Source organism: Eulemur rufifrons, chromosome 5 (assembly GCF_041146395.1).
Source record: "Eulemur rufifrons isolate Redbay chromosome 5, OSU_ERuf_1, whole genome shotgun sequence".
Taxonomy (NCBI): Eukaryota; Metazoa; Chordata; class Mammalia; order Primates; family Lemuridae; genus Eulemur; species Eulemur rufifrons.
The window spans coordinates 22,006,260-22,019,439 of NC_090987.1; the positions used below are offsets into that span (position 1 = coordinate 22,006,260).

Genomic DNA, 13,180 nt, shown 5'->3' on the forward strand with positions numbered 1-13,180 from the left:
CCCTTCAAAGTCAGAAAGAATCAGCCAGGTTGGTACTTGGAGGACATTAGCAATTCAAAGAGGTTTCACCCATCAGGCACCATTAGATGGGAACAATGGCTTACCCAACACCCATATTTAGATTGTTCCGCCACAACTGCTCTGGGGGATGGTTTTATCTGAGACTGCTTTCTCAATCCGCAGCCACTGTGTGAAGGGCGCCCCTAAGAATCTTCTCGAATGCTCCTGTCACGCGTCTCGGCCACCTCTTCTTCGTCCCCGCCACTGCCCCAGGCCAGGCCATCCTGCAGGCCCGCCGGTAACCCGCAAGTCGCGGCAGTCCCCCGGGAGTCAGCACGGTCCTCCGCGCGGGGAAGGGAAGGCACGACGCGGGGCTACGCCGGGCAAGGCCGCAGCATTGGGCGCCGGAAGCGTGCGGGCCGCGGGCAGGCGCCGACGCCCGGCGGACGGAAGGCGGCCGAGCGGGTGGGCCGGGGGGCGCCGCGGGGGGCGGGGCCGCGGCGCACCGGGGGCGGGGCTCCCGCGCCGGTCACGTGACCGGCCCGGCGGCGGCAGCAGCGGCGGCGGCGGCGGCGGCCGCGGCGTCTTAAGCGGCGCCCAGTGCAGGATGGTGCTGGAGGCGGCGGCGGCCGTGGTGGCGGCGGCTTCGTTGGCGGCAGCGGGAGGGGGTGCGGTGGCGGCAGCAGCGGCGGCGCCCGCGGGTGGTATAAAATGGCGGATTTCGAAGAGTTGAGGGTAAGCGGGGGCGCGGGAGTGGACAGCTGAGGCTGCGGGGGAGGGGCGGGGAGGGAGAAGAGGCGGGGAAGCCGCAACGTCGCCGGCCGCCGCCTTCCCGTGGCGCGGGAGCCGGTTGGCGGAGCCCGGAGCCCTGAGCTCCGGCGGGCGGACAGGCGGGCCCCGAGCGCGCGGGGGAGGGGAGCGAGCCGGCGAGGACTGCCGGGCGGCGCGGGGGCGGCGGGCCTGGGCCGCCGGGAGCCGGCCGTGCGTGCTGCTGGCGGTCCGCACACCTGGCGCGGGGGCCGGGGCGCCCTCGGGAGGGGCACGTGGGGAATTGGCGTCCCTGCTCATTTTGAGGGCCGAGGTGGGAAGCGGCATTTGGTTTTCCACCTTCGCCAGGGGTGTACGTGTCAATGGCGATTCCGAAGTCTGCATGCTACTCACTTGGTGGACGACTGTTTTCTGAAACGTGAAGTTGCGTTTGGCAATTTTTGTCTCTCCTGTTATGGCTGATGCTACCGTTTAGTCAGGTCTGTGACGAGAAAAGGCCCCTTCCTCCCGCCAGTGCTTCCTAACATCTTCCAGAGAAGCGTGGTCTTTGGGGAACCCTGCCTTCAATAATGGGCCTTAAACCGTGGTAATTTCTTAGTGCCATGGTAAGAAATCCTGAAAGTCCGTGTCGTCGTGAGGTTTGTGCACTCCCTTTGCTCTTGAAAAAATTTTCTCTCCTTAGCCTTAGAACAAGGTCATAACTTTATTGTTGATACCTTTGTATAGTAGAGATTTGAAATGGGGGTGTAATGAGGGTAGAACGGAAAAGATTTTATCCCCCCATACTGGTAACCTTCGGAGTCCTTAACTGGAACAAAACTAAGTGTGATAGATGAGCCGGATTTATTTTGTGTGGGTCGCTGAATTACTGGCGACATAAATGAGCTATTTACGGACAGAAACCCTGATTTTTTAAAAAAAAATGTATTTTAAAGTAGAGATGAGTGTGAATTTGAAATTAAGTTTGCATAACGTAGTCTTATGATGTTAGGGTTACTTATTCAAATGGGAAGGAAGGGGGATCCGGCAGAAGATTCTGTTTTCTGTGTTTATTTTTTTCCAAGGGATGGGGTGGGGGGAAAGATGTTGGCTGGTCACCTGTTTAGTGGACATCACGAAAAGAATGTATGTTCTTTTCTAAAGGGAGGTTGTTACGGTTTGCACAGTGCCTGCCATTTTCCCTCCTGGTGTTTCAAAAAGAATTAGTTTCCAATAGACAGAACAATATGTTAATGCATGTTATGCCCCGTACTAGTTTATTCAGAGAACCATGATCATAGGTAAAAGGGTGTTCATACTTGATAAGCTACTAAGGGTTTTAGTGGCTCAGAGCTCCAGCTGTAGAGCTTTTAACACCTGTGGAGCTTTTGAAATAATCAGGCCTGAGCCTCACCTCTGTGTTTAAATTCATGCTTTAGAATTAGGATGGGTTGAGAAGACTGAAGTTAAATTTATTTTTACCTGCAATATAGTTTTAATTTTTGTGTAGTAACTTTTTCTCTTCCAAGGTTTTTTTTTGCTTGTGAAAATTTTTGCAGGACTTATATTAGACTTTTATAAATGTTGTTGTTCAAAGCTTAATTAATATACAGTGGAGAATTTACTTGCTGTTACAGGGCAGAAAGGGCAGTCAGTACTCGGATTGGAGGGCAATCAGGAACTGGAAAGTTGTGGAAACCAAAAAAGCTTTTTTTTCCCCCTCTTTCTGCCTTCCTCCCTCCCTCTCTCTTTCCATTTTGTTTTATGAATCATCTTACTCATCTCTTCCTGTAAGTCAGCTATCTTTGCCTCTCCCTGCACTTGATAGAAGATGGCACCTTTCCCACAATTCATATCAGGTACCCAAAAGAGATTAACTGGGGAGAGTTTTCAGAGGAGGAAAGGGTATGTGCTGGGCAGATGCTGGAAGAATTACCCCCTCATCTTTGCCTTAGCTGTTCTGTGCAGACACATATTACCCTACATTTGAAGATGAACTGTACTCCCTGCACCCCCCCATTTGCAAACAGTAATGGTGATGATGGCATATACCGATTATAATACAATGCTTATTCCATTCCTGGTTTTCATCTGAAGCACTTTCTCTATACATACTAATTTAATTCTCACAATTTTGTGAAGAAATTGAGGCGCAGAGAGAGTGACCTGACCTGAATCACACAGCTTGAAACTGGAAAAGCTGGGATTTTTTTACCCTGGACATCTAGCTTTAGAGTCCATCCTCTTCAGAGCCCCAGCTATACTGCTTTGTTTTCTTAGAGTCTAGGTGGAGCTTCTACTCATCCTGCAGTTTATGGACTAAATTATTAATAAATGATAAATAACACCCTTCTTATGTGACGTATAATAGGAGAAGGAAAACAGGAAAGCTAACTAAAAATTAATTAGAAAGAAAGGGAAAGTAATATCTAGGGCTCTCAAGATGATGGTCCCTAGTTTAGAATATATGCTGATGGTAAGAGTGATAGGGAAATAAATTTTAGGACCAGGAAACATTATGGGCATTGCTTTGCAGGCTGATTTCTTGGCAGTAGAGGAAATGGTCAGGCAATTTGGGTGCCACATACTTGGCTTGCTCATGGCTGCCACAGAGGGGATTTTCATTACCATAAAGGGCCACTCCTTACTAACTAGAGCAGTTCACTTGTGACTGGTGCTGCATCTGTACTGGAGGTCGGGAATTTGGGGAAGGGTCATCCTCAGGTGTGGTTTAGTGACCCTGTGCCTTTGCTTTTAGGCTTAGGGGGTGATGTGATAAAGCAACTCCTTTTTTTTGTTTGTTTGTTTTGAGACAGGGTCTTGCTCTGTCACCTGGGCTAGAGTGCAGTGGCATCATCATAGCTCACTGCAACCTCTAACTCCTGGGCTCAAGCTATCCTCCTGCCATAGCCTCCCAAAGGGTTAGGATTACAGGTGTGAGCCCCGTGCCCAGCCAGCAACTCCTTTTTAAGAGGTTGCCTGATAATTTCAGTTTTTGAGAGTGCTATGTGAGCTGGTAGTAGAGAGCTTGTCTGGTTCTACAAGAATATGGCAGCCGTACACTTTGCTGCCTTTCAGTCCATGCGACCTGTAGAATACCAGTCCACTTCTCTTTCAGTTCTTCTGGGAGAGGGAATCTGATTGGCTGGGCTTAGGGCGGATGACACTGCTGATCATCTATAGCCAGGGGGTTAGAGTCACATCATACAAACCTGATGAGGAGATCATCCTGATGGATTGAGGGAAAGGAATGGGGAAGTTCTCTGAGAATGGAAAATGTGGCCTGTGTTGTCAAAGATGGTTATAATAATGTGTCATATGTTAGAAGTTTTCAAGGTGTAAGAGAAGAAATTACTCAATTGACTGGTTGCTTGTTTACTGCATCTGTGTGATTAAGAGTTGAAAGGGTGATTAATTAATTTGTGAATTAGCTAGTTGTGAATTAATGTGGGAGAGGATCGTAAGATGTGATGGCCTGAACCTCTGTCACTGCTGCCCTACTTCCTCTCTCAAAAATAATCTGCAGAAGAGCCAACCAAGCACAGGGGAGGTGGAGAGGTGGAACAGTTGAGTTACTGGAGTCACCTTTTCTTTAACCAATACAGCTTTTTTTACCCTTGTCTTTCCCCTCCAGTTGCATAATTCCAGTACTGTGGGCTACTGGTGCCAGTCATTCTTAAAAAGTTTCCTGCTACAATTTAACCTGGTTAATCCACTCTTCCTACTTCTCTCCACTCAATAGAGGGAAGGAGTGTCTTTTGTAGTGTCATTCTAACTTTCTGTTTTTTAAAGAATCTCTTTCCTGTATTCCTCATCCCTTTGTTTTCATGCATTGAGAATTTATTTTATCTCAGAGAATGAGCGTGAGAATGCATGCGGGTGTCTGGTTGTGTATTTAGACTGAAGAAAGAGCCAGCATTTGTAACTTTCTTAATAGATATGGGTAAACCAGAACATTTACCAAACTGGGTGAGTTTGCTGTTGTATTATAATGTGAGATCAGAGTTGGATCTTTTCATACTAAGAGGCTTAAGTAATTCTATAACAGAAGGTCTTCTGTATAGAAGGTTTGTGTTTGGTTTCCTTACACTTACCAGGAGTTGCCTTCCTGATAGGTGCTGTTAGGATGCAGAGGGAGAATGGGAAGTTAAGGGGGGATTTGAGGTTAGAGGTCCTCCCCAACTATTGGGCAGGGAAATAGATTAGTAGATATAATACATCTAATAGAATCCACCATGTGATTCAGAGCTATTTTGGGACACAACTAAAATTTCTAAGACTTCACCTGAGATAGTGTCTATAAAATCACATTCAAAACTAGGTATTTAATTTAAAATAAAACATAATTTCTAATAGTGAACCACGGTATTCTTAGCTATAGTATGCACTTTGCATTTGTTTGCTCCTTAGATCTGCATCCTTCCTCTGGTGAATAGAAGTATCTTTTCTGATAAAGCTGACTGTTTTCTAACTATAATGTTCTCTAGATGTTTCTCTTTTCTTAATATTTTTCCTTTTTTGGATTGGATGTTAACTCTTTATTTTTAAAGTCTTTTTGGGAGATATAATTTACTTGCCATAAAATTCAGCCTTTTAAAATGCTCAGTATAATGATTTTTAGTCTGTTCACAAAGTTGTACAACCATCACCACTATCTAATGCCAGAACATTTTCATCATCCAAAAAGAAACTCCATATCCATTAGCAGTTACATCTTATTCCTTCTTACCTTCAGCCCTTAGCATCCACTTATCTATTTTCTGTCTATGGATTTGCCTATTCTGAACATTTTATATAAATGGACTCATACAACGTGTGGCCTTTTGTGTCTGGCTGCTTTCATTTAGCATGTTTTCAAGGTTCGTCCATGTTGTAGCGTTTACTTCATTCCTTTTTATCCTAAAGAATGTTCCATTGTGTGGATATACCACATTTTGTTTATCTAGTCATGAATCAATGGACATTTGGGTTGTTTCCACTTTTTGGCTAGTATAGACATTCATCTACAAGTGTAGAAGTTTTGTGTGGGCATATGTTTTCAGTTCTCTTGAGTAGATACCTAGGAGTGGAGTTGCTGGGTCATGTGGTAACTATGTTTAACTTTTTGAGAACTGACAAACTTTTCCAAAGCTGCTGCACCATTTTACATTCCCACCAGCAGTGTTTAAGGATTCTGATTGTTCAACTTCCTGACCAACACTTTATGATTATAGTCATCCTAGTGGCTATAAAGTGGTATCTCATTGTGGTTTTTATTTTGCTTTTCTCTGATGACTAATAATATCAAGCATCTTTTTGTGTGTTTATTTGCCATTTGTATATCATCTTTGGAGAAATGGCTATTCATATCTTTTTCCCATTTTTTAACTGAGTGTTCTTGTTATTAAATTGTTAAGTTTTTTATGTATTCTAGAGACAAATTCTTTATTAGATATATGGTTTGAACATATTTTCTCTCATTCTGTGGGCTGTCTTTCACTTTCCTTTTTCTTTTTTTATTTCTTGTAGAGACTGGGCCTCGCTGAGTTGCTCAGGCTGGTCTTGAACTCTTGGCCTCAATTGATCCTCCTGTCTTGGCCTCCCAAAGTGCTGTGATGACATTTGGGAGCCACCGTGTGCCCTGTCAACTTTCTTGATAGAGTCCTTTGAAGCACACAAGTTTTTAATTGTGATGAAGTTCAATTCATCTGTTTTTTTTTTTTTCTTTTTTTGCTTGTGCTTTTGGTGTCAAGTCTAAGAAACCATTGCCTAATCTGATGCCATGAAGATTTATGTCTGTTTTTGTCTTAAGAGTTTTATATGTAGTATTAGCTTTTACATTTAGTTAGTTGATCTATTTCCAGTTTTGTGTATGGTGTGAGGCAGAGGTCCAGCTTCTTTTGCATATGAGTATCCGTTTTTCCCAGCACTATTTGTTTGAAAAGACTATTCTTCCCCCTGAGTTGTCTTTTTTTTTTTTTTTTTAAATAGAGATAGAGTCTCGCTGTGTTGCTCAGGCTGATCTTGAACCCCTGGCCTCAAGTGATCCTCCCACCTCAGCCTCCCAAAGTGCTGGAATTATAGGCCTGAGCCACTGCACCTGGCCATCATTGCGTTGTCTTGACAATCTGTTTCTAATCAGTACCTAATTGTAAGAAATTGTGCAGTTGAATTAAGTAAAAGTGATATGGGGACTCAATTGATAGCATAGTCCAAACAATTCTATATTAATGTTCATTTTGAATGCACTAGTAAAATGGACTTTTTGGAAAAGTGATTTGAAATGTAGGTTTTTACAAATAAGATTTTTTATTTTGCAGAGAATAATGTAAACCTACCGTAGACATTCAGAGGTCTCCATTTGTTTATTCATACAAGTCAGTAAAAGCAGATCTTTGATTATAGCACAGAAGGTACTTTTATTTTTTGATATTAGCATTGGGGATTGATGATTATTGACTTTATGAACTTGGACATGTTATTTGACCTTTTCCCTAATCTGGGAAATGGTTTTAATAACACTTTTACTCTCTTCCATTGCTAATTTTTTAAAAAATGAAAACAATACTTTTGCAGAAAGCATGGAAAATTTCAAAAAGAAAATTAAAAGTCCTTCCTTTCCCATTAGTTTCACTCCCATTATAATTGCTTTTAATCTTTCTTTGTTTTTAGGGTTTTTTTTTTTTTCTTCTTTTGGTTAATTCCAAAAGCAAATATGTATGTTTTTACATCTTGATTTTTCTTTCAATTCTAAACAATATTTCTTAACTCTATAGTAGATAAGAAATTTAGGTTGTTTTCCACCTGTTCTAGCACTTTGATTTCTACCAGTTATATATTTGTTCCTTCTAACTTTTTATAATAGTTTAATTTCTGTTTCTTGACCTGTTACTTTTCGACCATACAGTGGGCCCTTCACATCCGTGGGTTCTGTGTCTGTGAATTCAGCCAAACTTGGATTGAAAATATTCAGGAAAAAAAAAATGGGTGGTTGTATCTGTACTGAACATGTACAGACTTTTTCCTTGTTATTCCCTAAATAATACAGTATAAGAACTATTAATATTTATATTGTATTGGGTATTATAAGTAGTCTAGAGATGATATAACGTACATGGGAGGATGTGCATAGGTTATATGCAAATACCATGCCATTTTATATAAGGGACTTGAACATCTTGGATTTTGGTATCTGCAGGGGGATCCTGGAACCAATCCCCCACAGACACCAAGGAGCAACTGTATTTCTTCACTTCTGAGTCTTTCAGAGAAGGATTTAACTACCCATCCATTTTCCTTTGTTTTTGCTCCCTCCATCATCCTCCCTCCTCTCCCAGCCTTTGTTTTCTATTAACATCGTTACACTGTCAAGATTTATAGCATTTTTATTATGTCTTATGACTCTTCTAAAGTTTCCTGTGCTTTTTACTGGAAGATTCTAGAAATTGAGTATAAGAACCAGCTTTTAAAATATGTATGTTGTCCTGAGTATTAGTCACTGTAGAACCAAGTAGTGTGGAGCCACAGAGGAACTTTTCTTCTATGTTACTAAGCCTGTGATTCTTAAAGGAGAAGTATTAACATAACAAAGTCCTACATGAATGAGGGAGTTCATTGAAACTATTTTAAATTTTAATATTAAAATGTGTTCTCATCTTATAACCATTCAGCTTTTCTTGATAAATTTTCTGGAATCTTGGATTTCCTTTTCTAATTTGGGAAGCTTGCTTTCTAGACCTGTTATCCAGCTGTCATCCTGGGATTACTTCATATTGTATTCCTAGGTTAGGTCTGTTATTTGGATCCCATGTCTTTCTCCTTTTTAGATGCCCTTTTTACTTTACTGGAATACAGTCTTGAGTAGTTGTTTCAGGAAGGGTATGCTGGTGATAAACTTTTTAAGTTCTTGAATGTTTAAAAATGGCTTGCCTTTGTTCCTGATGGAAAGTTTACATGTAGAATTACAGGTTGGTAATACAATTTTCCCCCTCAGAACTTTGAAAGCTTTGCTTAAGGAATTTAAAACACCCAGTGTTGTTAATGAGAGATCCAGTGCAGATCTGATTTTTTTTTTGTAGTAACCTTGTTTGTAATCTTTATGATGATCTCTTTATCTTTGGTGTTAGAAAATGTGTCTAACGGTAGGCCTGTTTTCATTCCTTCTGGTGGATGCTTTTTAAGTTCTAAGACACTTTAGGTCTGGGGAATTATATCTTCAATTTCTTTGATAATTTTTTTCACTTTTCTCTGTTTTCTCTGAGACTCTTGATGGGTTAATATATTAGAATATTGATATTTTATTTACATTCTGGTATATTTCCTTGATTTTTTTTCTTTAAACTCTTCTATATAATTTATTTCAGTAATTATATATTTACTTTATAAGAGTGCTGCCCTCTTTTTCATTTTCCTTCTTTTTAAAAATAGCAACCTGTTCTTGATTTATGGGGGGAAAAGCTTGAATTTCTCTGAGGACGCTAATTTGTTTAAAAAGGTCTTGAGACAATTCTCTGAATTGGTAATTGTAATAGTAATAGTGGTTTGTAGATATACCACTCTCATTTTTATCTTTTAAATATTGAAGTTATTTGATAAGTGCAAAAGATTATAACAGATAAGATACAAGTAAACAAATATACATGTACTTACCATCCAGCTTAATAATTCAGTACTGTAAGTTCAGCACAATGCTGATCGTGCCCAGCTTCACCAGTGAGCATAGCCGCTGTGCTGAGTTTCGGATTCATCATTTTTGTGTCTGTCTTTATACTTTTAACGTATATATGTATATATAAAAATAGTATTTTTAAATTAAAATTTTCATATAAATGGAATAATACTACATGTAGTTGGGTTGGGTTGGTTTTTCTTTTTTTGCTTTATCATCGTTTTTTAATTTTTCGTTGTATGACTGTACCCCAGTTTATCCAGTCTCTTGATGGTGGAAATTTTTGTCGTTTCCATTTTTTTTCTATTACAGGTCCCCAAATCCCCTATCCACATTTTTGCAATCCACAAAGCTCTGAAAATGGGGGGGGAATTTTTTTTTGTAAATTTTCAGCAAACTTACCTTGTGGAAAAACCCTGACCTGCACTGATAGAGGTTATTTGTAATCTTTATTGATCTCACTCAGTGTGAATATTTGTATATTTCACTGTAGAAATTCTAGGAGTATAATTTCTGGTACTTAAGAAAATGTGCATATTCACCAATACTGAATAATGCCAGATTGTTTTCCAAAGAAGATGGTATTAGTATATGCTCTTTCCAGCAGTGTGGAAGTTTTCTTTGCTTAGCTTTCTTGCTAACACCTACTTTTGTCACACTTCAAAAGTTTTTGCCAGTGAGTATAAAATATCACTTCTTAGTTTTCATTTTTCCTCTTTTGCTAATGAGTTTGAGCATCTTTTACTATGCTGATAAACCATTCTTCCCTTATCTCGGTTTCCTATTCATGTCTTTTGGCCATGTTTGTACTAGATTTTTTTTTATTTTGATTTTTTAATAGTTCTATAGTTGAGTATATATAATGCAAATTTCTTCTGTCAAGTTAGCTAACTTTTGATTCTTTTAATGTGTTTTTTTCATGAGTAGGTCTTGATTTTAATGTAGCTAAGTTTATCAGTCTTTATGGGTAGTGCTTTTCAATCTTGTTGAAGAAATTTTTCAATGGCATACTTGAAGATATTTTCCATTATTATCTTAAAAAGTTGTATAGTTTTACCTGTTTTTTGAGACAACAGTCTTACTCTGTTGCCCAAGCTAGAGTGCCGTGGCGTCAGCCTAGCTCACAGCAGCCTCAAACTCCTGGGCTCAAGCCTCCCAAGTAGCTGGGACTACAGGCATGCACCACCGTGCCCGGCAAATTTTTTCCATATATTTATTTTAGTTGTCCAGATAATTTCTTTCTATTTTTTTTAGTAGAGACGGGGTCTCGCTGTTGCTGAGGCTGGTTTCGAACTCCTGAGCTCAAATGATCCTCCCGCCTTGGCCTCCTAGAGTGCTAGGATTACAGGCATGAGCCACCTCACCCAGCCGAGTTTTACTTTTTTCATTTGAGGTTTTAATCCCCTTGGAATTGATTTTGTATTTAGTGTAAAGTGGTGATCCACATGCCTATTTTTCTCTTAAAGAATAATAAATTGTCCCCTCACCTTTTATGTGATAAATTTTTTTTCTTCACTGATTTGAATGCCATAATGTTTGTCTGTCTATACTTTCATTCTGTTAGTCTGTAGGCTGATAAGTTCTCTGTTTGACTGTCCATACCAACAGCATCATCACATTGTCTTAATTACTATAACTTTGTAACAGCTTCTATAAAAGCCAACATTTATTGACATATAATGTACATATAAAAAGTATACAGATGGTGAGAATACAACTGGGTGAAATTTCTCAATATAATCATCATGAAGGTCAATAAAGAGAATATTACTAGTACCCTAGAGACTTCCCTTGAATCCTGTCCCAGTGGCTAACCTCATTTCCCCAAAAGATAGCTACTAGACTGACTTTAACATCTTATTAGTATTGCTTGCTTTTGAACTTTATATATATAAAGTGGAACTGTATAATATATATACAGCTGTCCCTCAATATACTTGGGGGATTGGTTCTAGGACCCTCCCCACCCCAACATATACCAAAATTCCACGCATTTTCAAGGCCTGAAGTCTGTCTTGTGGAACCCAAGTATAGGAAAAGTTGGCCCTCCATATTTGCAGATTTCCATATCCTGCAAATACTGTATTTTTAATATTAGCTTGGTGGAAAAAAAAAATCTGTGTAAGTAGATCTGCTCAGTTTAAACCCAAGTTCTTCAAGGGTGAACTGTATTCTGTTGTTTCTGAATGTACTGTGGTAAATAATCTGTTGTTTCTGCCCTTTTTTGCCTGTTTTGTTTGTAAGAGTCATTTTTAGTGTTGTATGTAGTTGTAGTTTGTTCATTTGATAGTGGTAGAGTTCCAGTTGCTTCATTCACATCCTTGTCCACCCTTTTAATTTTAGACATTCTGCTAGGTGTGTAGTGTTTTTAATTTCCATCTCCCTAATAAGTAATGATGTTAAGTGTCTTCAGATATGCTTATTGGCCATTTGGATATCTTTTGTGGTTTGCCACGTCTTTTGCTTATTTTTAAGGGTAAGCAAAAGATAAGCAAACGATAAGGTCATCTGTCTTATTCACTCTGATTTGTAGGAGTTCATTGTATATCCTGGGTACCATCTCTTGCTGGTTACGTTTCACAAATACCTTCTCTTGTTTCTCCAGCCCTTTGAGTCTATTCAGAGTTCTGCTTGGCTTCTCAACCTCTCCATTGCTTTTTTCCCATTGGCACATATCTCCAGGGTTAAAGGCATCAGGAGACTCCACTCTTTAGGCTTTCCTTCTTTCCAGAGTCTTGACCTCTCAGGTCCTTGCTGCCTTTGTAGCATGTCATGCCTTCACACAGATATTTTTGTATTATGTTCATTTGTTCAGTTGTCACAGGGAGGGTTGGTCTGAAATGGTCTAGTCAATCATTGAGGGATACAGAAGTAGCACGCAAGTCCTCCTGCTTTGTAGTTGTTTTGCAAGGAACTTTTTGGCTGTTTGCTCCTCCACATAATTTTAGAATCACACACACACACTGCTGTTGGGATTTTTATGGGAAATGCATTGAATTCGTAAACTAGGTTGGGGAGAACTACATTTTGTTTGGTTTTCTTTTTCTTTTTTTCAAATAGAGATAGGGTCTTGCTTAGTCACTCAGGCTGGAGTGCAGTGGCTTGATTATAGCTCACTGCAGACGTGAACTCCTGGCCTCAAGTGATCTTCTCACCTCAGCCTCTCAAAGTGCTGGGATTAGGGTGTGAGCCACCATGTCTGGCCCTTCATTAGTTTTCTTAACCATGAGTGTTGTAAATCTCCGTTTATTTAGGTCTTTTACAATGTCTTTCAATAAAGTTTTCTAATTTTCAATTAAAAGTATTGCAAATATTTTGTTAGATTTCTAGGTACCTTATTTTTGTAGCAAATCATAAACGTTATCTTTTTGTAATTATTTTCTACCTTGGTAGTGTACAGAAGTACAGTTTGACTTTGCATAACAACCTTACTATACTCCTAATTGTGATAAATTATCTATAGATTTCTTATGGATTTTTCTATGCAGACAGTCCTATCTATGAATAATGACCTCTTTGTTTCCTCCTTTCCAATTCTTATGCTTTTTTTCTTTCTTTTTCTTGTCTTAATGTGCTGGCTAGGATCTCCAGTACAATGTTGAATAGAAGCTGTGATGGGGGCATCCTGATCTTGTTCCTGATTTTAAAGGGAATGCTTTCACAGTTTCACAGTTAAGTATGATGCTTGCTGTAGGTTTATTATAGATAATCTTTTCAGGTTAAGGATGTTCCTTTCCTAGTTTGCTAGTTTTTAAATTATGAATGGATATTGAATTTCATCAAATG

General features: G+C 39.8%; 1 protein-coding gene across 3 annotated transcripts in view; it reads left to right on the forward strand.

Moving 5' to 3' along the window:
• The first annotated feature begins 578 nt into the window (after positions 1–578).
• The window catches only part of PIAS2 (protein inhibitor of activated STAT 2), an 81,645-nt gene continuing 69,043 nt past the window's right edge, over positions 579–13,180 (forward strand). For 2 of the 3 annotated variants that reach the window (XM_069468437.1, XM_069468440.1), the window contains exon 1: positions 1,073–1,406. In XM_069468437.1, the coding sequence (XP_069324538.1) occupies positions 1,371–1,406 (36 nt within the window). In that variant the 5' untranslated portion in view covers positions 1,073–1,370. Of the gene's footprint in view, positions 736–1,072; positions 1,407–13,180 lie in introns of those variants that run through there. The other variant, XM_069468438.1, reaches the window with a different exon arrangement.